Source organism: Eurosta solidaginis, chromosome 3 (assembly GCF_040869045.1).
Source record: "Eurosta solidaginis isolate ZX-2024a chromosome 3, ASM4086904v1, whole genome shotgun sequence".
NCBI classification, from domain to species: Eukaryota; Metazoa; Arthropoda; class Insecta; order Diptera; family Tephritidae; genus Eurosta; species Eurosta solidaginis.
The window spans coordinates 15,576,125-15,600,046 of record NC_090321.1 but is presented as its reverse complement, the minus strand read 5'-3'; the positions used below and the strand labels follow the sequence as shown (position 1 = coordinate 15,600,046).

The 23,922-nt window shown below is 33.4% G+C and overlaps 2 protein-coding genes and 1 long non-coding RNA gene across 4 annotated transcripts in view; 2 read left to right on the top strand and 1 right to left on the bottom strand.

Moving 5' to 3' along the window:
- The window catches only part of LOC137243355 (protein 5NUC-like), a 94,308-nt gene extending 70,561 nt beyond the window's left edge, over positions 1-23,747 (top strand). For both annotated transcript variants that reach the window (XM_067771066.1, XM_067771065.1), the window contains exons 2-8: positions 14,038-14,283; positions 14,953-15,103; positions 16,249-16,505; positions 16,568-16,689; positions 16,772-16,926; positions 16,988-17,288; positions 22,293-23,747. In XM_067771066.1, the coding sequence (XP_067627167.1) occupies positions 14,057-14,283; positions 14,953-15,103; positions 16,249-16,505; positions 16,568-16,689; positions 16,772-16,926; positions 16,988-17,288; positions 22,293-22,864 (1,785 nt within the window). In that variant the 5' untranslated portion in view covers positions 14,038-14,056 and the 3' untranslated portion in view covers positions 22,865-23,747. The remainder of the gene's footprint in view (positions 1-14,037; positions 14,284-14,952; positions 15,104-16,248; positions 16,506-16,567; positions 16,690-16,771; positions 16,927-16,987; positions 17,289-22,292) is intronic.
- LOC137243357 (uncharacterized) lies at positions 271-2,681 on the top strand. The gene is made up of 4 exons (XM_067771069.1): positions 271-1,504; positions 1,671-1,993; positions 2,061-2,220; positions 2,310-2,681. The coding sequence occupies exons 1-4, from the start codon at positions 1,432-1,434 to the stop codon at positions 2,438-2,440; spliced, it is 687 nt and encodes a 228-aa protein (XP_067627170.1). The 5' UTR covers positions 271-1,431; the 3' UTR covers positions 2,441-2,681.
- Positions 3,725-7,060, bottom strand: LOC137246248 (uncharacterized). Its single transcript, XR_010951430.1, has 5 exons — positions 6,993-7,060; positions 6,802-6,917; positions 6,683-6,743; positions 4,204-4,317; positions 3,725-4,037 (listed from the first exon to the last, which is right to left on the bottom strand). It is a non-coding gene; the product is annotated as an uncharacterized lncRNA (long non-coding RNA).
- Positions 23,748-23,922: the final 175 nt, after the last annotated feature.

Genomic DNA, 23,922 nt, shown 5'->3' with positions numbered 1-23,922 from the left:
GATGGGCTACCACTATTCAAAAGTAGCTCCAAACAACTTTGGCCAATACTTGGCAATATTTGTAACACAAGTCATGTATTCCTTATTGGGATATACGAAGGCATTTCAAAACCAAAATGTTCTATGGAGTTTTTGAAAGAATTTAATTCTGAAATAAATGTTCTTAAGCAAGATGGTATCGTTTTCGGAGATAAGCTTTTTTATATTAAAATAAGATGCTTTGTGATTGATGCACCTGCAAAATCGTATATTTTGGGCACAAAGGGTCATACCGGATATTTTTGTTGTGTACGGTGTACACAAAAAGGGGATTGGATTAAGTACAAACTTGTGTTTCCTCCAGAAAACAACAGTTTACAAAGAAGCAATGCTTCTTTTAGAAACCGATTGCAACCTGCGCATCATGTTAGACCCTCTCCGTCACCTTTGGAGTTACTTGATATTGATATTATTTCTCAATGTTCACTTGATTACATACACGTTGTATGCTTGGGTGTAATGCGAAGTCTTCTAAAAGCATGGATTAAAAATAAGGGTCACGATGTTTCTTTAACGTCCTGGTAAATTAACAATATATCTCAAGAGTTAATTTTCAATAAAACCTGTATTACAAACGAATTTAATAGAAAACCACGAGAATTAGAAAAACTCTCTAGATGGAAGGCCACAGAACTGCGACAATTCTTATTATATACCGGACATTTTATACTAAAACATATCATAAGCCCAGCAAGATATATCCATTTTTTAAAATTGTCCTTGGCCTTAAGAATTCTTCTGGACGAAACGGATTCCAAAAACAACAATTTGTGCGCCGAAAATCTACTAAAATCATTTTTACATGATGTGTCATCGTTATACGATCCAAGCTTTTTAAATTTCAACTTTCACTGTCTTTCGCACATTCACGAGGATGCTAAATTATATGGCTCTTTGGAAAGAGTGAGTGCATTCAAATTTGAGAATTACCTTCAAAAAATAAAAAAAACAGAAAAGGGGATAACGTAGCTTCGCAAATTTATAAAAGACAGGTAGAGAACAGCTTGGTGATAAAAAAGCAAGAGCGTATAGAACCAGTTACTATTCGAAAAGCTATTAATGGTAAAATTACAAAAGTTAATATAAACGGATTTACCTTTTCGTTAAAGAACCCCGACTGTTTTTGTCTGACTTTGTTTGTTTATCATAAAATAGTAAAAATTACTAAAATTAACAACAACGAAAAAAAGCTGGTATTTCAAGGTACACCAGTTAAAAATCTTGCGCCTTATTTTACTGATCCACTACCTTCTAATTTATTTAATATTTATTGTGTTACTGACATTGCATTTGACGATGAAATACAATTTTTTAAAAATGATGTTATTAAGAAAGTTATATATCTAAATAGTTCAACAGGCAAGCATTTCTACTTTGCACCGTATATAGAAAATGTCTCAGCATAATAACTTCCTCGCCACTCCTACTCAGTTCTCATATTCTTCAAACAACCAATTAGTCCCAAGTAAGTTCCAAAAAAAGGTCAATTCAATAATTTTGTACAGTGTTAAACAAAATATTTCAGACTGAACATAATATTATGACATTATGCTTAGTCTGAAATGTTTTGTGCCACACTGCACATTTAAATTATTTAAATTGTATATCAAACATTTTTATATATACTTTAGTCCACAATCTTTATGACCACCAAGTCAGTTGTTCTCAAAATAAATTAATTGAGACGCTGGAGGAAATGAATGCAGTAAAAAGCCTAGTTGAGGCCAGTAATAAAAAAATAGAGAAATTGCATGAAATGGTTGAAAACTGCCAAAAAACTATTAAAGAATTAACAGAAGAAGTAATTTCGGTAAAACTAGAGAATAGGAGACACCAAAACTTATCATTATGTACGGACAACAAAAAGCTGAGTAACCTGCCATGCACAACTAGAGAAGGTTTATTCCTTTCTAATAATGATTTAGAGTACGACGAAGATTTATTAGATCAGTTTGTACGTATATGCATACACTAGTGTTAGAAATATATGTTAACAATGTAAATGTTTATGTTTTCATCAGAAGCACTATATAAATAAAGTTTGTAGCGATGGGCAGTCTCAGTTCCTTAGAGCTGCAATACGGAAAGTTTTCACTGACGAAGTTGCGAGTGTATTTAGTTGGAAGGGCACAGCTGAGAAACCAAGTGCAGAAAAACTTTTTATTATATCTATTATTAAAAGTAAGATTGTAGTGTTTTTGTTATTTAAATATTATTATTAAGGGACATTAAGTCAATTAATAATGCAATATGTTTGTCTTTATTTACAGGTATTTGCCATTTAAAATTTCAAAAGGATGAGAAGGACATGAACGGAGTCCTGCAAAAGCACTTTGCACATGCAAAAGAACGTGTACTAAAAAGGAAAAAGACGGGGAAAGAAACTTGTTTTAAAGAATAAATAAAATAAATAAATAAATACTGAATATAATTACTTACATTTATTATTATCCTTCATTGGAATTTAAATCGACAAAACCACAACACATTTAAAATTGTTGCTAATATTTTATATTAATTATTAATTATTAATAATTGTTAATGTAATTTTCTGTCAATTTTCAAATGAATTAATAGAATTAGTATATAAATATAATGTATAGAAATAACTTTGATATTTATAAATATAACTAAACATTTTAAATTCCATACAACAAAAAATTTGGAGTTTTTACTTCTAAAAAGGATAAGGAGAAACCATTTTAGGAATCACAAAGGAATACCAAATATGATCAAAAAAAGCACGGAATATATTTTAAAATTCTACTAGTAAAAGGCATATATTATGATCATAAAACGATTCAGAAAAGTAGATACAAATGTATCTTAGAATAAGTAAAAAAATCTTCATTAAAAATAGTTTACGGCGTTTATAAATTGATACACAATATGATTAAAATAAGAATACAAAAAGTAGTAGAAAAAAGATTAATAATTGATCATAAAAAATTATTCATTGTGAATATGAAATTATATCAAATGTGATCAAAATATTAATTAAAAAGTGTTTATGAAAAAAAACGAATTATGATCATAAAGTAGTATTAAATATGATCAGAAAATGTTTGTGAAAATTTAACAAATGTTAATTCCAAAAATGAAAGTTCGAACCTCTAATGATATCAAATATGATCACGTAAATGAATAAAAAATATTTAGAAATATAAATCATAAATGGTTATTCCAGAATAATCACATTTATGGTACATTTTTCTCCCGACGTTACGTTAATTTTCGAACAGAAAATGCTTTTAAATTTGAACGTTTTTAGTCATCTTGCGGTATGATATTTAAATATTTTTTGATCAAAATTTTCAAAAAATACTGGCTGGGTATTTTCAAAATAAACTGTAGGTTACATCACTTTTCTTGATATACATAAGTATTTAAAGTATTTAGAAAAAATAAAATGAAACTTTTATTTGGCAAAGAACACTTGTGGCAAAATATTTTTTGCTCAAAGTTATTTAGTTACATTAGACCGTCTCCGATTTTCAGCTACTTGGGGCAGCAGAGTTGCTAGATCTCGAGGCAGTGAAAACTTTCCGTATTGCAGCTCTAAGGAACTGAGACTGCCTATCGCTACAAACTTTATTTATATAGTGCTTCTGATGAAAACATAAACATTTACATTGTTAACATATATTTCTAACACTAGTGTATGCATATACGTACAAACTGATCTAATAAATCTTCGTCGTACTCTAAATCATTATTAGAAAGGAATAAACCTTCTCTAGTTGTGCATGGCAGGTTACTCAGCTTTTTGTTGTCCGTACATAATGATAAGTTTTGGTGTCTCCTATTCTCTAGTTTTACCGAAATTACTTCTTCTGTTAATTCTTTAATAGTTTTTTGGCAGTTTTCAACCATTTCATGCAATTTCTCTATTTTTTTATTACTGGCCTCAACTAGGCTTTTTACTGCATTCATTTCCTCCAGCGTCTCAATTAATTTATTTTGAGAACAACTGACTTGGTGGTCATAAAGATTGTGGACTAAAGTATATATAAAAATGTTTGATATACAATTTAAATAATTTAAATGTGCAGTGTGGCACAAAACATTTCAGACTAAGCATAATGTCATAATATTATGTTCAGTCTGCAATATTTTGTTTAACACTGTACAAAATTATTGAATTGACCTTTTTTTGGAACTTACTTGGGACTAATTGGTTGTTTGAAGAATATGAGAACTGAGTAGGAGTGGCGAGGAAGTTATTATGCTGAGACATTTTCTATATACGGTGCAAAGTAGAAATGCTTGCCTGTTGAACTATTTAGACATATAACTTTCTTAATAACATCATTTTTAAAAAATTGTATTTCATCGTCAAATGCAATGTCAGTAACACAATAAATATTAAATAAATTAGAAGGTAGTGGATCAGTAAAATAAGGCGCAAGATTTTTAACTGGTGTACCTTGAAATACCAGCTTTTTTTCGTTGTTGTTAATTTTAGTAATTTTTACTATTTTATGATAAACAAACAAAGTCAGACAAAAACAGTCGGGGTTCTTTAACGAAAAGGTAAATCCGTTTATATTAACTTTTGTAATTTTACCATTAATAGCTTTTCGAATAGTAACTGGTTCTATACGCTCTTGCTTTTTTATCACCAAGCTGTTCTCTACCTGTCTTTTATAAATTTGCGAAGCTACGTTATCCCCTTTTCTGTTTTTTTTATTTTTTGAAGGTAATTCTCAAATTTGAAGGTAATTCCAAAGAGCCATATAATTTAGCATCCTCGTGAATGTGCGAAAGACAGTGAAAGTTGAAATTTAAAAAGCTTGGATCGTATAACGATGACACATCATGTAAAAATGATTTTAGTAGATTTTCGGCGCACAAATTGTTGTTTTTGGAATCCGTTTCGTCCAGAAGAATTCTTAAGGCCAAGGACAATTTTAAAAAATGGATATATCTTGCTGGGCTTATGATATGTTTTAGTATAAAATGTCCGGTATATAATAAGAATTGTCGCAGTTCTGTGGCCTTCCATCTAGAGAGTTCTTCTAATTCTCGTGGTTTTCTATTAAATTCGTTTGTAATACAGGTTTTATTGAAAATTAACTCTTGAGATATATTGTTAATTTACCAGGACGTTAAAGAAAAATCGTGACCCTTATTTTTAATCCATGCTTTTAGAAGACTTCGCATTACACCCAAGCATACAACGTGCATGTAATCAAGTGAACATTGAGAAATAATATCAATATCAAGTAACTCCAAAGGTGACGGAGAGGGTCTAACATGATGCGCAGGTTGCAATCGGTTTCTAAAAGAAGCATTGCTTCTTTGTAAACTGTTGTTTTCTGGAGGAAACACAAGTTTGTACTTAATCCAATCCCCTTTTTGTGTACACCGTACACAACAAAAATATCCGGTATGACCCTTTGTGCCCAAAATATACGATTTTGCAGGTGCATCAATCACAAAGCATCTTATTTTAATATAAAAAAGCTTATCTCCGAAAACGATACCATCTTGCTTAAGAACATTTATTTCAGAAATAAATTCTTTCAAAAACTCCATAGAACATTTTGGTTTTGAAATGCCTTCGTATATCCCAATAAGGAAGACATGACTTGTGTTACAAATATTGCCAAGTATTGGCCAAAGTTGTTTGGAGCTACTTTTGAATAGTGGTAGCGCATCCATTCCAAAATCCAGTTCAATATTGGGTAAAACGTAATCTGTTGATGTTAAAAAATCTGTCAGAGCATTTCTTATCCCGTAATGCACATAACGACCATCACCGACTTTTCTTTGCTCTACTGTGGTTGGCGTTTTTAATATGGTTCTACCGTCTTTCGGAACTTTAATTTTACACTTTATTAGTAAAATCAATAAAGCATTTAAGGCAACAGAAGTGACCATGTACTCACTAGCCCAATTAGCAAGTTCTTCGCAAATGTCATAATCATCTTCCTCACTCTCACTGCTTGAAAATATTGAACCGTCAATATCCTCAAATTTTTTCCCAACTTCTTCTCTTATCAAAGTGGAAGAATTTATTTCTGATGTTGCTGTATGTCCTTCTGCATACGCACATGATGAAGTCAGTTTTCTAGCTTCCCTCCTAGCTATGCGTCTTATTTTTATCGATGACATTTTTTCCTAATTATAAATAAACCTTTTTATTTTTTCTATCAATCCTAGTTTTAAGCAGTGGCTATTCATTCGTAAGTAATACCAGCAACAATAACGCAATCAAATATTAGCTTATGGAGCAAAAATGGTCGAAATTCCCCGTGCTACACTACCACTCAATTGTTTAGTGGCAGTGAAAACATTTTCTACCCTCAATAAAAAACTCAGTGATAGGGGACATATTTGGTAAAAGTCCGAAAGGAGAAAATAAAAATTTTAACTCGTTCAAAAGATATTAACAAAAAAAGCGAAAAATTACTCGCGGGTCCCTCCGAAACCGGTGGTGGAATCCATAGTATTTTTGCTCAGAACACCTTTCGGCATTGGGCAGCGCGCAAAAATTACCCTGGGTGGGTCGAATACCGGTTTGGAGACCAAAACTATATCCGCGCAAAACACGTATGTTCAACTAGACTTTTACCACACACTTTTCACTCCCTCTGTTTAAAATTATTTGCACTTAATTAATTTAAAACTTGTTCATTACCTAAGGGTGTTGTCTTTGCTGTAATGACTTCAGTGATGACTTCTGAAATGTGTTACTGCAGCTGAAAATGCACAAAAATACAAATTACATCGGTTTATTTTCTGTATATACATAATTACCTTTCTTACTTTTTTCACCAATGTCCTTTGTTGCTTGATGTATGTCAATTTTTCAGTATTGTTTCAAAGGTTTAAATTACATGGTTCAAAAATTACTTCAAGGAAATAATTTTTAGCTATAAAATCATAAGATACATAATATAAAAAAAAAAATTTACGTAAAGTAGAATTTTTCAAGAGTGTGACGTTACCTTCTTCGCATGTATTAAATAATCTAAAAGAATATTCAAAAATGAATCCAAAATGTGATTGGTATTCGGAATTTTGTTATAGCTCAGTATTTATTCACCTCAGCTATTCAAAAATGATTCTGAAATGTGATTAAAATTTGATCACCAATTTTGGATCATCAAAAGTAAAATATTTGTCTATTCCATCTGTTCATTTTTATGATAACTGAGTTTCGAAGCACCAAAGCTATTAAAAAAATATACCAAAATGTGATTGAAAAATGATTATCAGTTTTTGATAAGCAAAAGCAAACATATTCGATTATTCCCACTGCTAAATTGTATTATTACTCATTTATTAATCAACAAGTGTAATAACAAATGTTTCAGTTGGACGAATATTCGAAATTTATTCATCTAAATGCTGTGTGGGTATGAGCCAAATCGGACCACAAATAAGATTTTTTGAAATATATCGATCCATGCGCCACCTATCGGAGTTTTTTTATTATTATTGTATTGTCATCGGGTTCTGAACTATATTCCAAGTTTCAAGCTTCTAGCTTATCGGGCAGTTACTGAAATTTCAATTACAAAATTCGTGCCGGCCAGCTAGCCTGTTAAGTCAAGCAAAATAAAACCGTTTAAAAAAGTCAATTCGGTAATAGTCTAGATCAGGGATCTATTGCTAATACGCTAGCAAAAATATCAAGAATGGTGTCAAACGACGCGTCTTGACATCAGTATTAATAATCCGGAGGCGGAAAATAACTTTCAAAAGATATTAACGAAAAACCGAAAAATGGCCCAGGGACCCTCCGAAACCGGGGGTGGGATCCACAGTATTTTTACTCAGGACACCTTTCCGCGTTGGTAACCTTCGACCGCGCTTATAAAAAATTACCTTGGCCGGTCCACCAATGGGATGGAATCAAAATTAAATCGGTGCAAAATCCCTTTGTACGCAAAATGTTTTTCAGTGCGCAACAACCTTACAACAACCACATGAAAATTGCCAACTTCAAGTGCAAATATCTCCAGACAGAGACAAAATTTTTGTTTTCCGCCTTCGGATTGTTGTTGTCGAATTCAATACGCGTCTTTTGACAACTATTCCGATATTTTTGGGCGCGTATTAGCAGTCGACCCCTGTTCTAGACTTTTACCGTCAGTTCGCACTCTCGTTTTGCTAAAGCATTATTTATATATGTATGTATATAGAAGAGATGTCTGTGGGCGCCGCATCTATACTACCTTATAGATTCCTTATCAAAATTATAAGAAACTACTAAGAATTTCTTCTTTAGCCACACGATAACTTGAGTAAAAATTTAGAAATCTTAACGAAGTTGGTATACTGGCTTATCTGGGCCCAGAATAGATTGATATTGAAAATGAGCGAAATCGAATAATAACCATGCCCTCTTTTCCGATATATTTATTTATTTAAAAATTTGTTAATTTATTAAAGCTAATGCATACATATTTTCATTTGTTTGGACTTTCAATACTTAATATAAAATATACATATTTTAACAATCAAAAAACTTTCATGATTTGATTTTTCTTTGTCATTTTCAAAAAATTTAACAAATAACGTGTTCATGCTATTTTAGCATTTTGTATTTCGATTTCGAGGAATTGTTCATGCTTGCCGCTTTTTCAAAGTTCGAATCATATGTTCTTTGTTTAACAACTTTCGAATCACGTGCTGCTTTTTGTTTACACAACAAACTTTGTTTGCATCGTAAATTTTTAATTAATTTGCTTATTATATGTATTTAATTAGCGATACATGCGTATATTGCTTATACAATTGTTTTGTTGATATCTCATTTCGTTTCATTTTATTTATTGATCAAAATTATTAGTACAATACGATTTGGGATGATTTGTAGTACAACAACAAAGGAAAGATTATTATAAGTAGTAGTACAAAAAGAAAATAAACAGTTACATGATGGTATAAACAAGTAAGAAGTAATAGAACTATACGAGTACTGAGTAAGTAGTATCGATACTTTTACAAAAAATACTCCAGTATTTCGCACTCGATTCCTTTTGCCAAGTACTGAGTAAAGTATTGTAACGAATTTAGTGAAACTCCGCTTATTTTACACCTTCTACTAACGTTCGCCAAAATGATGTTTTTCATATTGTAACGAATTTAGGGTTATTCCGCTTACTCGAATCGCTAAACTGTTGAATAAATAACTCCAATATACAATAATGCAAAGTGGTCTTTATTAGACTACTTTGAAAATACTTCACAATAACACTTATACTTCGCAACCAATAGCGTGTTTTAATCAAACTGATTACTCAGCTTGTGCTGCTTTTATACTCTCTGCCCAAATGTCTAGACGTTTCTCCCTCTAGAATGTTCTACTTGGTCACCAGCTATATGCGTTTGTATTTGTAGTTTATAGTCTCTCGCATAGGCATATGCGTGTGTATATGTGAGTACTACTTCGACTGATGTGAGTTATCTCTTCGTTGCCTTGTATGTATGTGGGTAAATGATGATTAATGTGTTTATGTAGCTTGCTTTAATGTTGTTGTGCCTTTATTTACTTAGTATCAGATTAGTGATGTGAATCAATTAGTGATGCTAATATTCCTCACAGTATCAATACTTTACCTCGCTATTTTTCCCCCGATACTTTACCAAGTGCAGATGGTCTATTTGTTTAAGATCAACAAAGTTCAGTCCATTAACACCATAACTTGAGCATAAATTGAGATTGTGAACGATGCGGTAAAAGTTCCGCATTTAACTTAAGCCGACTTTTTGATAATGGTGGAATGGAACACGATTTCTGCATATGGTAAAAGTATGTGTTTATTGTCCAGAATCACGATCTTCAACAAAATTATGAAAATCTCTAACTCCATAAAATTTCAATACATTTTAACTTGTCATGCAATAAAGCTTTTTCGTTCTACTGTGAAATTGTACCTAGAATGACAAAATCCTCAAACGTCTTACCGCCAGCACTGGGGGTAAAGATAAAGAGACGCTCATTACCACTTACATAGCAATTGACCGGCCGCTTGCATACTACGCGTCTCCGTTATGGTCGCCGAGCCTAAAGGTTACTCATTGAAAGAAAATACAGTCCTGTCAAAGCATCGCTCTCAGAACCAATACGGGCTGTCTTCTTATGTCCCCAGAGCACCACCTGCATAGTGAGGCGAGAGTACTCCCCATTAGGGCGAGAAATGAAATGCTGAATAAACAGTTTCTGTAGAATACACAGAAACCTGGACATTCCAACAAACATCTAATTAAAGGACACCCCCCCCCAACCCCCCCCCAGGATCTTAAGAAGTCATCTCCACAAGCATTATGAGGAAATACTGCGCCGGATATTCAAGCCGTATCTATAAGAAGACCATAAAAAGGTTCGCAGTGATATCCACTAAAAGGCGTCGTACCTTTATTGGATGGAGCGAAGCACTGTTACAGCAGCAACAACCACTAGAGATATGACATTGCAAAGTACATAAGTTCTATTGAAAGTGCTATCTAATTAATCCCTCCACAAAACGTTTAATGCCATAAAAAATACTTGACGCCCTTTACCTTCGAGGAGATTAAGACCTAGCTTATCTTCCAATTTGCTTCGTGCTACATATTTCATGACGATTCCGAACGGCATCTGCAAGGCAGATGTATTACCACTGGGAAGCTTTACATGGGAGAAATACACTCGGAGTGCTTGCCAAACCACTGCCGAGGGGCTAAGAGCACACAAATGGGTACATAATGTTCTTTTTCGTCCAAACTTAAACTTCTTTACTTGTTTTCTATTAAACTCAAATACGATCTCATTTAAAAAAGTGTCTTCGCTTTTCGTAAAAATTCCGAAGTACTCACTTGGATCGAGTATACTCGATACCTTTTACTGAATATGAGTACAAGCATCGATACTTTGATGCGAGTATTTTATATGAGCACCGGTATCGATACTTTTTCTAAAAGTTCTATCACTAATTGTAAGCCTATCCATAAAAACTAAATTGTAATTTATTCTGGTATCGTGATCATATACATATATACATTGACATTAGGGAGGTTTTTGTGGAAAAGGCATATCCAGTTTCTGAATCTATGGGTCATACTGACCATAGGTCTGGGACCATAGGTCTGAAATGAATTTCGAGTTTCCCTAATTTTGTTAGAACATTTTATATCCCAATCCGAATAGCGGCTCTCGCAAACAAAATAAATGAAAATAAATCTCAAATTCGGATTCGGATTGGGATATAAAATTTTTTAACAAAATTAGGGAAGCTCGAAATTCATTTCAGACCTGTGGTTCCATGAACAATATTACTCAGTATGAGCCATAGATTAAGAAACTATATGTTCACATGAAGTTTTTTTCCCCTCATTTTTCGCCATACAATTTGACCCGCCCTAATGTACATACTATAATCAGAAAAATAGTTATAGATAACATGCTCATAGTTGCGCCTGCTTATACTATTTCTTATAGCATTGGGAATAGAATTCCAGGTACGTATAGTGTTCACGAATAATAGTCTAGCCGACGAAACAGATTTAAATGTGGGTACTATAAGGTTGTTTGAACGAGCAGATCTTGTGAAAGAAAGCTTATTATAAAGATATAAGGGCTCTTAGCTCCTGGCTTTGAAATATTCGGATATTTGACATCCAAAAAGGCTAGATTTCCAACAGGATATGGGGTCGAACCTCGGAAGTCCATACACATAGCGTGTTATATGGTTAAAAGCCATGTCTATCCTATGAGATGAGTGCGATTCCAGCTTATTATATATCAACTCGGAATATATCAAGTAACGTTAAAATTAGTTGGACAGCCAATTTATGGCGGATGTTACATGGAGTAAACATCGCCGATAGCCTCAGATTTCGAAGGGCACCATACACCCTTCCTATAGCCAAGTTAACGTTGTCAACACAAGTTAAACTGGAGTTGATTACAAAGCCGAAGTTTGTAATTTTACTCACCCGTTTAATTTGGTCGGTACCAAAGCGGGGGAATACCCGTCTCAGCAAACTTTCGCTTTGAAATAGGCAAGACGTAAGTTTTATTTGCGTTGGACGAAGCCCGGTGTTATTAGCCCAATGGAAAATTTCTGAGATGTTAGCATTAAGTTTAGATCATCGATGTCGTCAATACGGCTAGAGAGGTAAAGCTGGACATCGTCTGCATAAGGGTGCATAGTAACAAATTTACAGACTGTAAAAATGTCATTGATAAGTAAGCTAAATAACAGCAGCCCAAGAATTGACCCCTCAGACACACCGCAGACTATTGCTCTAACTCGTGACATTGGGGACCCTACAATTACCCGTTGGTATAGGTTGGCTAAATAGCTTTTAATTAACGCCATTAAATTGTCACTAAAACCAAAGTAGGACTTCCGCTTAGAGCATAATAAATGGTGGTCAAGTGAGTAAAAAAAAATCACAGCCCCGCCTCAGAAGATGCTAAGAAAATCTTAGGGAAACGTTGCCCTGCAAGGTGGAAAAAATTAGATCAGACCAGCTTTTATGAATTAAACTGATCGTTAACAAATACACTCCGTGATAGCAGATGTAGAAAGTGCGGGTTGGAGAATGAAACGACAGAGCACGTTTTGTGCTCGTGACCTGCGCTCGCAAGGCTAAGACTGCAGCTATTAAGAGTGGCACACCCATCAAATCTAGAAGTAGCATAGGTCTTAGAAACGTTCTAGAAAGGTTCAATTTGGTCGTTGAACAAACTTCTGGTAAAACTATGGGCTCATTTAGTTTATTTCAATTCATCATAATCTAACCTTCGCTGAAATTTCACAAGTCTCACTGTAACCACATAATTCGGTAAATCGCTATGCCGTACAATCTCATTTTTATTTCGAATTTTACACACTTATGTATGTATATATAAAGGGAGTCTTACTTATTTGGCGACTGGTTCTTTTAAATAACTTTTGCGAATTTCGTGGGATCTTAAATCGTACTCTATTTAGTGATTCAAACGAAGTTAGGGCCTTCCTCTTCCTCTGGTTTCATAGGCGAGTCACGATAAGAAAACCTGCTCAGGATACAGCTCTTTATTCAGTTTTCATTGGTAGAAAATAACATGGCTGATTTCGCTATAGTTGGCGTCGTTTTACAGTATCTCTGAATATCTTTTCTTATGGATTGGAGTGAAGACTTCCGAGTCAAAGGGAGGTATCCAGATCATAAGAAAACGCTAACGAATTTTTTTTTCCTCTTGTAAGCCAAACCTGAAAATTTGTATTTGAAAATATGTCTTTTTCAATTTTATTATTCATTTTCCGAGATGAGTGCGCATGTTCCACAACCAATATAAAAGTCTATTATCAAATATCAACAGAAATCAGCTGTTTACAGTTGCGCTGCCATCTAGCGTATAATAGCAACTGCCGTCAATCAATTAAAATCTAGCGTACAATAGCAGCTGCCAGTAATGCAGTGCAAATATTCACAATAGTGCCGTAGTACAAATAGATTTCTTTGTGTGCTCACAAACGTTTGTTTTTAACAAATTATTTTAATAAAATATAGCTAAACAAAAGCACTACGACCAAAATTGCCCAAAGCTCGCTAATAGCCCGAATCTCCATCTTTACAACGAAAACTTTATTTATAGATTTGGATTCCAAATAAGAGCGAAAAAGGGACCCGTACATAAAAACAGAAATAATATATATGTTTTCTTATTTTCAAAAAAAAAATTCTTGGGCGTTTGCTTGTGGTCTGGACACCGCGCTGAAATCGTTAAGATTGTACTCATGCGACAATATTATTGGATATCTCTGCAGACAATCCTTCCCCAACGCTACTTTGTTTATTTATATTATTTATTTCATCATCTTCGACTGTGGGCCCCGATTCCATATTTTGACTGCAAAGTGTATTCTCCATAATCTACGCTTTTGTAACGTTTTCATTCTTACATGAGTTCGTCAGGAGCTTGAAACCGTCGGTTCTGCGCCAGAGTTTATAACTTGTGCTTTGTTGAAATTTTTTAATATTTTTAAAATATATATAATTTAATAATTTCAGGATCAATAAACCAACAAAAATGTTTAAGAAAACTGCATACTTAATTGTGGTTCTAGCCTCTATAATGTCGCAATCGCACGCTAATCCAATCGATGAGAAAGCATTTGTTGCCACTGATTTTATAGTACTTCACAACAATGATATGCATGCGCGTTTCGAGCAAACAAATGTAAATAGCGGGACATGCACAGCATCAGATGCACAATCAAATAAATGTTACGGTGGTTTTGCCCGCGTTGCCAACCAGTAAGTACACCCACATATATGTACATTAGACTTGGTCGATTTATTAACCGATATCGCGCCATCGATTTTTCGATAGGATTTGAGCTCAGGAAAAAAAGTTCCACTACGCATACCCAAAAAAAATAATTTTCGAACTTTCGAAATTTCATTTTTTTTACTTTTTTTCGACTTTGATGTTTAAGGTTTTCTTCAAGACCTACTAAAAAATTTTCATTTGATTGTAAAATTTACCCTGTCCGACCCAAAAATGTCCGCTAAAAACGTTGGCGGTAACAGTTCTTTTAAAAAAAAAATTTTTTTTAGCGGACATTTTCGGGTCGGACAGGGTATACATATGAAATTTTTTTTAATAGGTCATGAACAAGCCTTAAAAATCAAAGTCGAAAAGTCTGAAAAATGAAGTTTTGTAGGCTCGAAAATTATTTTTTTGGGTATGCGTAGTGGAACTTTTTTCCTCAGCCCAAATCCTATCGAAAAATTAAATTTCGCAGGCTCGAAAATTATTTTTTTGGGTATACATAGTGGAACTTTTTTTCCTCAGCCCAAATCCTATCGAAAAATCGATGGCGCGATATCGGTTATCTTTCGTCCATACAAATCGACCCACCCTAATGTACATACATAGTGACAGGATTTGGTGTATAATATGGCCTTTATATTTTATTATAGAGTTCGAAAGTATCGTCAAGAAGCAAAAGAAGGTGGCTCTCCGGTATTGTATTTGAATGCTGGCGACACCTACACTGGAACACCATGGTTTGCCGTTTTCAAGGATAACATAAGCGCAGCATTCCTTAACAAATTACAACCCGACGCAATAGTAAGACAAAAATATATAATTTATAAGTCGACTGTTGATGTGTAAACATCTTTGCTCACGGTATGGGGGAACCTCGAATGTAAGCGTAGTCTTGTTAAGCCGTTATGCTATATGGGGGATATATATACATATGTGGACTGTAAAAGCAGGCGTGGTATGGGGTATTGGTAGACTGGAAGGGGTACTACAGAATGTGTGGGGCTGGTATGCTGTATGGAATAATACAGAATGTCAGCGTAAGTGTAGTCACTACACTAGCATATTTTGGGAACACTGTTCGTGGTAGAGTTGATATTAGCGAAAGCAGATAGCAAATAAAGGCAAGCAAAGAAAAGATAATATATGGAAGGAAATAAGGAAAGAAAAGTTCTCAATTTTTATATCGACGAGTGATCGGTTTTTTATCGAAAAAATTATCGATTTGCTATCAAAACGTTATTGTTTTACTATCTATTGTTGATCCAAAAATTATCGATTCGTTATCAGCGTATTATCGATTAAAAAAAATTAAAGGCGCGATAACCTCCGAAAAGATTTCCTTTTAAATTTTCCTACAAATTAGCAGGACGGGACGACATACATATTTTTTTACGCCGACTCTGAACGGCATATGCAAGGCAGTTTCCATTGGGAAGCTTTTCATGGCAGAAATACACTCGGAGTGTTTTCCAAACACTTGCGAGGGGCGAGCTTGATTAGAAAACTTTTTTCTAATTAAAAAAACTTGTTTCTAAATTTTTATGTTACTTTGCCCGGGAGTTGAACCCAGGACCCTCGGTGTGGAAGGCACGCCATCGATTTTTTGTAGAGAAATATCAGTATGTTGTCAAAAAGTTATCAATTTGCTATCAAAGAATTAATGATTTCTTATCGGGGAGTTGTCTTCTTGTTATAGATTTGTTAAAGACGACTAATCGGCTTGTGATGAAACATATAACGATAAATCTTCAATATAAAGTCGTTGGCACATCTGTAACCCAATACAAGCCTCGCTATAGATAATAAGTCGATAATAAAACAAAAACTTGTCGATATCGGTTCTTCCGACAGGAAGCCGACGAAGCTCTTGTCTCTAGAACACCTAAATGTTTACACATTGAACTTCTCCAGTACTTGATACTCATGCCTCTTTTTTTTATTTCTAGTCATTGGGTAATCATGAGTTCGATGAAAATATACAAGGATTAGTACCTTTTCTGAAAAATGTTGAGTTTCCTGTACTCACTTGTAACTTGGATTTGACTAAGGTGCCCGAATTGAGTGCGGCCGAGCATTTAATGAACTCAACAATACTTAAAGTTAACGGCACAAAAGTCGGAGTAATTGGTTATTTAACGCCAGACACCAAATTTTTAATAAAAACAAACCCACTTGAGTTCAAGGACGAAATTGAATCCATCAAGTAAGTTAGATCTAATGGAATAAATATTTTGCTTTTATATTTAAAGCATTTTATATATTTAGTGAAGAGGCTGGAAAATTAAAAGCGAAAGGCGTTAATATTATTATCGCTTTAGGCCATTCTGGTTACCAACGAGATCAAGAAATAGCAGCAAAGTGTCCAGAGGTTGATGTGGTCATTGGTGGTAAGTTTTATTCTATACGACGACGACATTGCACTTTTATATATCCAAATATTATTTCATAACTTATCTTAACTTTTGTTAGGCCATTCCCACACGTTTTTGTATTCCGGCGCTGTACCCAATGCAGAGCGCAGTGAAGGTCCTTATCCAACTGTTGTAAAACAAACTGGCGGCAAAGAAGTTCCTGTCGTACAAGCTTATGCTTACACTAAATATCTTGGCAAACTGCATTTACAAGTGAGAATCTTGTGATAACATTAGCTAGAAATTGAATTGAATTTTTACATTTTTGATATAGTTTGATAAAGCTGGCAATTTAATTGAATTTGATGGTACACCCATTTTGCTAGACGCATCAGTGCCACGTGAGAGTGATGTATTAGATTTATTGGAAGTCTATCGTTCGAATATTACCGATCTAGAAAAATCAATTGTGGGTCACACAAAAGTTCAATTGGAAGGTCGTAAAGTTGCTTGTCGTAGTACCGAATGCAATTTGGGTAATTTAATAACAGAATCAATGATTTATGCTCGTGTAGTTGAGGATCAAGGAGGCGCTTTTTGGACTGATGCACCAATTGCAATTATGAATAGTGGTGGTATGTCTAAATAGTCATTCGAGTATATCAAAACAAACCAACTTTTGATTGTTTTCCTTTTTGAAGAACTTTGAAAAATCTTCTGCGAGTATTCCTAGAAAAAGATCATCGTCAGTGGTTCGGCAAACACTCCTGCCATGAAAAGTGTCTTATTGAAAAAGCATCTACCTTGCAGCCAATTTATAGAAAAAATTAAAAAGAAGCACCACGCAACTTCAATCTCACGAACCTGGCAGTTTAACATAACCTTAGCTTTTTGGACAAAAGCCTAAAGTGCCGCTAAGCTTTTGATTTTCGAAAACTTGAAGATTAATCGGCACCTTGACTTTACTGAATGCGGCAGCTTATGCTATTGCGTCAACATCTCGATTTATTTTGAAATTAATTGGATCATTCGATTTCTCACAACAATATGTTAAGTTATTTTGTTGTAACCGCAAAAAAAAAAATACGGATGGTTTAGAGGAGTGCTCTCTTGCTTAACATTAATATCTGAAGATTTTTCAAAATTCTTCAAAAAAAAAAATTATTTTTTTAACATTCCGTGAAACCGAAAATATTAGCAAAAATTATTGCCAAATTTTATGTTATTAAAAAAGAATCTTTTGTTTATTTTGGTACCGAACTCGCGTACAACTATCTCGTTAAGAGACGGTTACAAGCTCTTAATATGTGACTTAGCAGAGCTTTCAACCGGCACCTTTCGCATTATTAGCCGTGTTTTTTTTACATGTAGACAACTGCATTCACGGGTAAAAAAACGCGTATGACTTAGATAATGTTTAGTAGACCTACATAGCGACAGTGGTTAGTGAAGACTCCCGGCAGTGGTTAAATAACGCGCTACAAAACGGGTTATAACATATGGCTGAATCGTGGACACACACCCTTTTAGGTTACATATGTAAGTGGAGTATAGTGAAGAGATAAAATGGAGAGACACATTTCAGTTGCAACTGAGTATAATGCATACACTGAAAGAAAAATACTGGTAAAATCAACTGAAATACGGGTCAATTCAACCGAAATTTCTGTAAATTTGTATCTATCGCAACAAGATGTTGAATCAACTGCGTACAAATGATTCGTAATTGACCGTTTTAGTAGCCAAATAAACAAAAAAAAAGTTGTGCCATTATACTTTACTACCAGTGAAATCTATTGAAATAACAGATATTTCTGTTTTTCTGGATTAATAGCGTAAAGTTTTACATCAACAGAGTTTTCTGTTCATATCACATTAATACCTGTGGAAAAAATAAAAGCCGGATAAATATATATTTAAACTTACGTAGTTTTTTTTTATTTGTATAAATCACACATAAATACATTTCATTTCTAATGATTTTATTGCTATCCTTAGTAATATTAATTAAAATAATAACTTAAATCTGAATTCAAATAAACAAAACTTGTTCCGAAGTACCATCAACAGCTTGGTACGAAAGTACATATGTTGCCACATATATCATACGTAAATATGTGAATACATAAATTCGCATGCTTGCTACATAAATGTTCACACACCCGTTATTACATGCTATAGCGAACCACATTGGCGTCGGTTTCAAAACCTTTATTTCAACTCTTCAAAAATTTTCACCATATTTTTATATTATAATTATAGTTATATTTGTGTACGCACATTTGATATAAAATGTTTCCATTTTCTTTGAATTTAAAACAAAAATCAGACAAATAAGTACATATGTATGTACTTACTAACCGAACTTCAATTGGGCGTACATCAAATATGCTGGCACACATTAAACATTATACACTTTTATTAAACGCACTTTCACCAAATTTTATTTTTTATAATTTATTCAATTTATAGTTTTCAAATAAAAATGAAAATAGTAGTCACCAGCAGTGTTGCCAGAAAAAAATTTCGTTGGGGCTAGAATCTAGAAAAAAAAAGAAAGAGCTAAATTTCTTCAAGAAAATCAAAAACCCATTGCAAAAAGAGCTAAAAGTATATATTATTTTTCAATGTAAGTTTTCACATTTCAAACCAAACCTTAACAAAGTTATAAAAAAGGTACAGTAAACTAACAAACAAAAAAAATAAAAATCAGTTACAAGAGAGGTACATAAATAATACAGTTTTTATAGTTCGTTTTATATTTTTTAATAACAAAAATACGTTTTTTTTTAACTTTTGTTTTGTGATTTGGCGGTAAGGTATCGTTAAAAAGTAAGAGGTATTTTTCACACTACTACAATGACGGCACGGCTATAGGTTCGCCAAAAATATAACTTGCCAAAATGTTGGCCGATGAAAATTAATTTAAATTTTTTTATTCAATTTTTAACGTCGTACGGGTGTACGAATCACCATAAAATACACGTGTGTGATATTCAAGTTTATGTTGCGACGAGATATATTTGAAGGGCCTAAGACTTCAAGACCACTTCTTATTGTCAGAAGCTAATTCAACATAACTAAACTCATTTTGTTCCTGTGTTTGCTTTTAATCAAATTCATGTTTGAAAACGTTCTTGCAACTTCAGCATTACTTAGTGGCAGCACAAAATCGACAAGCTTTTGGAATTATACTGTTTAACATCAAACCAAAAAATTAATATTGAAGTCACATTTTTCCAATTTTGGAGACAGATATTTTTCCACTGCATTTGTAATCTCGTTATTTCATCAGTGCTGTACTTGTTTTTTTTTTCATTTGTGAAATATGAAAACTTTTTTGAGGTTTTACAATTCTCAATGTGTTTTCAACCGAAAAGAAATTTATTTTGCTAAGCGTTTCTATATTGTGCGGCAAGCGTTGCCTTAATTGCTTTATAATTTAATTATGAAGTCGCGACATATATTACGTATCTTTTTTTCAATGAATTCGTCTATAAATTTATCTCATTTTTTAATTCGTATATATTGTTCAAAGGTATAATGAAAATAAGGTACGGGAGACAAACATTTATTATAATCTGAAGTTAAAGGGTCGAAACTCTTTGAAGGTGACACTATGCTGTTGCACAAGCTGGGAATCAAATATGCAACCATTGTAAAGTTTACCAAGTAGCGCAACTAACAGCTGATCGGTGAAAATTCGCACATTCACACGCACAGTTCTCGACTCAATTTGAAACAAAAATTTTGGATTATTTAACTCAAATTTTAAAGTGAGATAATCCTTACGAATTTATGTATATAGAATATATAAGGAGTTTTTGTTGTTATTAAAACAATAGTTTTATTTTTATTAAAGCTTTTATCATTTTTTTTTTTTAACTTTGAAAAAACTCCGAACACCATTCCTTCATTATATGACATTCGACTGCCTAGTCCACTGCCTTCCACTCTATTCGCAACATAACCTCTATTTAAGCTGCCAAACTATATAGTAAACAATGTATACAACCTCATGACACAGTTTATCGATTAAAGTTTTTGTTATCAGTTGAGTACCGAGTTTCCACATCATACATAACGAAACAAATAAAATAAAACTTCGACACACATAAAACACATTACAAGTTTCACAATACGTATTGCCGAAATAGATTTAGAGCCAAAAGGGGCAAACATTTTAAGGAGGGCCAAAAGAAGAGATAGGGCTAAACCGGCATTTTTGGAGCTAAACGCAAAAAACAAGGGCTATATCTGGCTCCAAAAACACCAAAATGGCAACCCTGGTCATGAAATTGATTCTCAATTCTTTCAGTTGCAGCTCATTCTCAATTTCTTCTCTCGCATGTACAGTTGCCACACATGATTTTTTCGAACAAAACTTATAGTATAAATGTTTGACATAACATTTTAAATAGAGAACTTGTAAGTTAAGTAAAGAATCAAATCGCATGAAGGTAATTCACCACTGGAGTAACTTTACATGTGATTCGGCAAGCCTGATTTTCGTAACACTTTATTTTGAAACGATTCCAAAACAACTCAAACTTTTATGCTGTCGGAAATATCAACATTAAAAAAGCACGTTTTTATTATCTTATTAGATTCGTTCGCGTGAGTGAAAATTCGTAAAAACTTGAACAAAATGTTACTAACTTTGGAAAAATCCTGTTCGTTCAAACAAAACTTTTGCAACAATAGGGCGCAATTTTGCATTTCGCTTGAAGGAGAAGTTGCAGAATTGTACCCAATTAGTAGGTGTCCCGGTATCGCATAATTTTTTGCAATGTTATGCACAGTAAATTTAAAAAATGATTTTTTCGTTTTGTATTGATAACTGAAAAACTAGTTTTTTATTGTTTTCCCAATCTGTGTGTTTTTTGATTTGGTGGTTTTCTTATTTTGGTGTTTTTTTTTAACAAGCACCATCGTCATAAGTACAAAGCGTGGTGAGCGTAAAATTCTCTTCGAAATTTGCTCATGCATTGACTGTTGTTCGCTGTTGAAATGACCAGTGAGATCAGTTGTGTTAACAGAAAAATCAGTTAGATTGATTAGGAATCTGTAAATTTTACAGAATTTTGTTAACTTAAGAGCGACAATTTATCTTCTGTTTAAATGACTAAACTAATTTGTTCGCTTCACAAAGAACTCGGTCGAATTAACCATAATTCGATTAAGTTCACCGAATCAAGAACAACGGAACCGATTTGTTGATTTTACTAGCACCATTTCTTTCAGTGTACTGAAATTTAGCAGAACTAATTTTCTGCGCCACAATTTCATAAGTTTAGATAAAGTTACACACTTAGCAGTCCATATAAGTGCATATGTATATACAAGTAAAAAATAGAAAGTTTTTATGTCCTACGAAATTAAAGTTGCCTTCCCTCCTCCCCTTTTTGAACGCTTCAATCGAATGTGGTTCTGATATAGTAGCTGCCTTCGTTGATTACTTAGTTTAAATACATATAGCACAGACTCAAGCGCTGTTGGTACAAGTGTGGCTACCAAAAGATAAATTTTGTTTTGCTGCTATTTTCGTGTTCACAGTTGTACATACATACATAATTACTTGATTATTAAAAACTTGTATTTCTTTTATTAAAAACTGTTACTGATTTTTTGCTAATTAGCAATACGTGCTGGTATAGAAAAACGTTCGGATGGTTCAATAACACAAAATGATATATTAACAGTGCTACCATTTAAAAATGCTCTATATGTAATCCCAATATCTGGAGCAAGGTTACGTTCTACTCTTGAGCTGTCAGCAACAAAGAGAACCAAGGATTCAAATGGCGGGTTTTTGCAATTTAGTGGCATACACGTTACATATGATTATCGTAATGAGGAGGGCAAACGTGTAAAATCAGCGGAAGTACGATGTGGAGAATGTGATGTTCCCGTTTATGTACCATTGGATGATACCAAAACATATAAAATTATAACGACTGAATTCTTGAAAGATGGCGGTGATCAGCACGATCTAGTTGCTAATGGTACCACACCTATTACTATGAAATGGGCTCAGGATGAAGCGTTAATTGAATATTTAAAGCATCGTGATTATGTATATCCTGAATTGGATGGGCGTATTGTTGTTATCGAATCAACGGATTCTAGTGCTACAACCATTTCCAGTTCATTTATATGGCTATATCTTACTAGTTCAACGTTAATTTACGTTGTTCATTCCTTCCAATAGTCGATATCTAATCTTAATTACTAACAATTGTCGTAAATGGCGTAGACTATTATTTCAGATGATCATTAAATGCTTTTGTGTATGTATGTATTAGCTTTTTACATAATATTTGACATCGAAATTCAAATTTATGTCTAGGGCACATGACAATTTTTTTACACTTAAAATTTTAATTAAAAATTAAGCTTAAGGTCCAAAGTGCATTAAAAGTATTAGTTAATATTGTATTCAAAATAATGCCAAAATGCTTAATAAATGTTTACTTTGGCGCCATAATAACCAACGTTTATGAGACATTTTGGAGTTTAATATTAGATATGTATTACTTAGGCCGGGTTTTCAGTGCGAGTTTTAATTCCAGTTAAAGTTTACTAGTGTTTAACCCTGCCACTTCGGCCGCTTAAGCTGAGATAAGCAGAAAAATTGTATGTTATCGAACAAAGTGGCAAGGTTAAACTCTAGTCAACTTTAACTGGAGTTTAAACTCGGACTGAAAAGCCAACCATTAAACACGTACCTCGCGTTCCAGTGAACAGTGATCCTGATACCGCTAAAAATTTAACATGCAAATGCAACAACAAATTGATCCACATGGATTACATTGTTGTTGCATTTACATATTAAATTTTTATCTATCACCATTCATTGGAGCGTAAGGGTAAATATGACATAAACTTGAGTTTATGGTTCAACGTGAATGTAGAATAAAACGCTTTATTATATTTAAATATACATATTGTATTCACGCCAGTTTATATAAGCTTAATATATGGTATATAAACGTGTATATGACTAAAATGTTGTATTTAAATGAATGTATTTAAATATAAAATAAATGCAAGATGCAATAACCTCCGAAGAGATTTGGAGGTGCTCCTTTAAATTTTTCCTGCAAATTGGAGGAATGGGACCTACATGTTTTCATAATTCAATCACAAGAGGTTTGCTCGACTGACCAAAATTTTTTGACAATTGCAGCCATCTTGCTACCAAATCGAATTTTACTGTGTAAGTAGAAGAAGTAGAAGACAAACAATTTACAATTGCCCGATACGAAC

Bases quoted from the DNA above. Each gene is read 5' to 3' on its own strand.
- LOC137243357 (XM_067771069.1), top strand. From the start codon at position 1,432: ATGTCTCAGCATAATAACTTCCTCGCCACTCCTACTCAGTTCTCATAT. The intron at 1,505-1,670 runs GTAAGTTCCAAA...TATATACTTTAG, and splicing joins AAACAACCAATTAGTCCCAA to TCCACAATCTTTATGACCAC. The intron at 1,994-2,060 runs GTACGTATATGC...TGTTTTCATCAG, and splicing joins AAGATTTATTAGATCAGTTT to AAGCACTATATAAATAAAGT.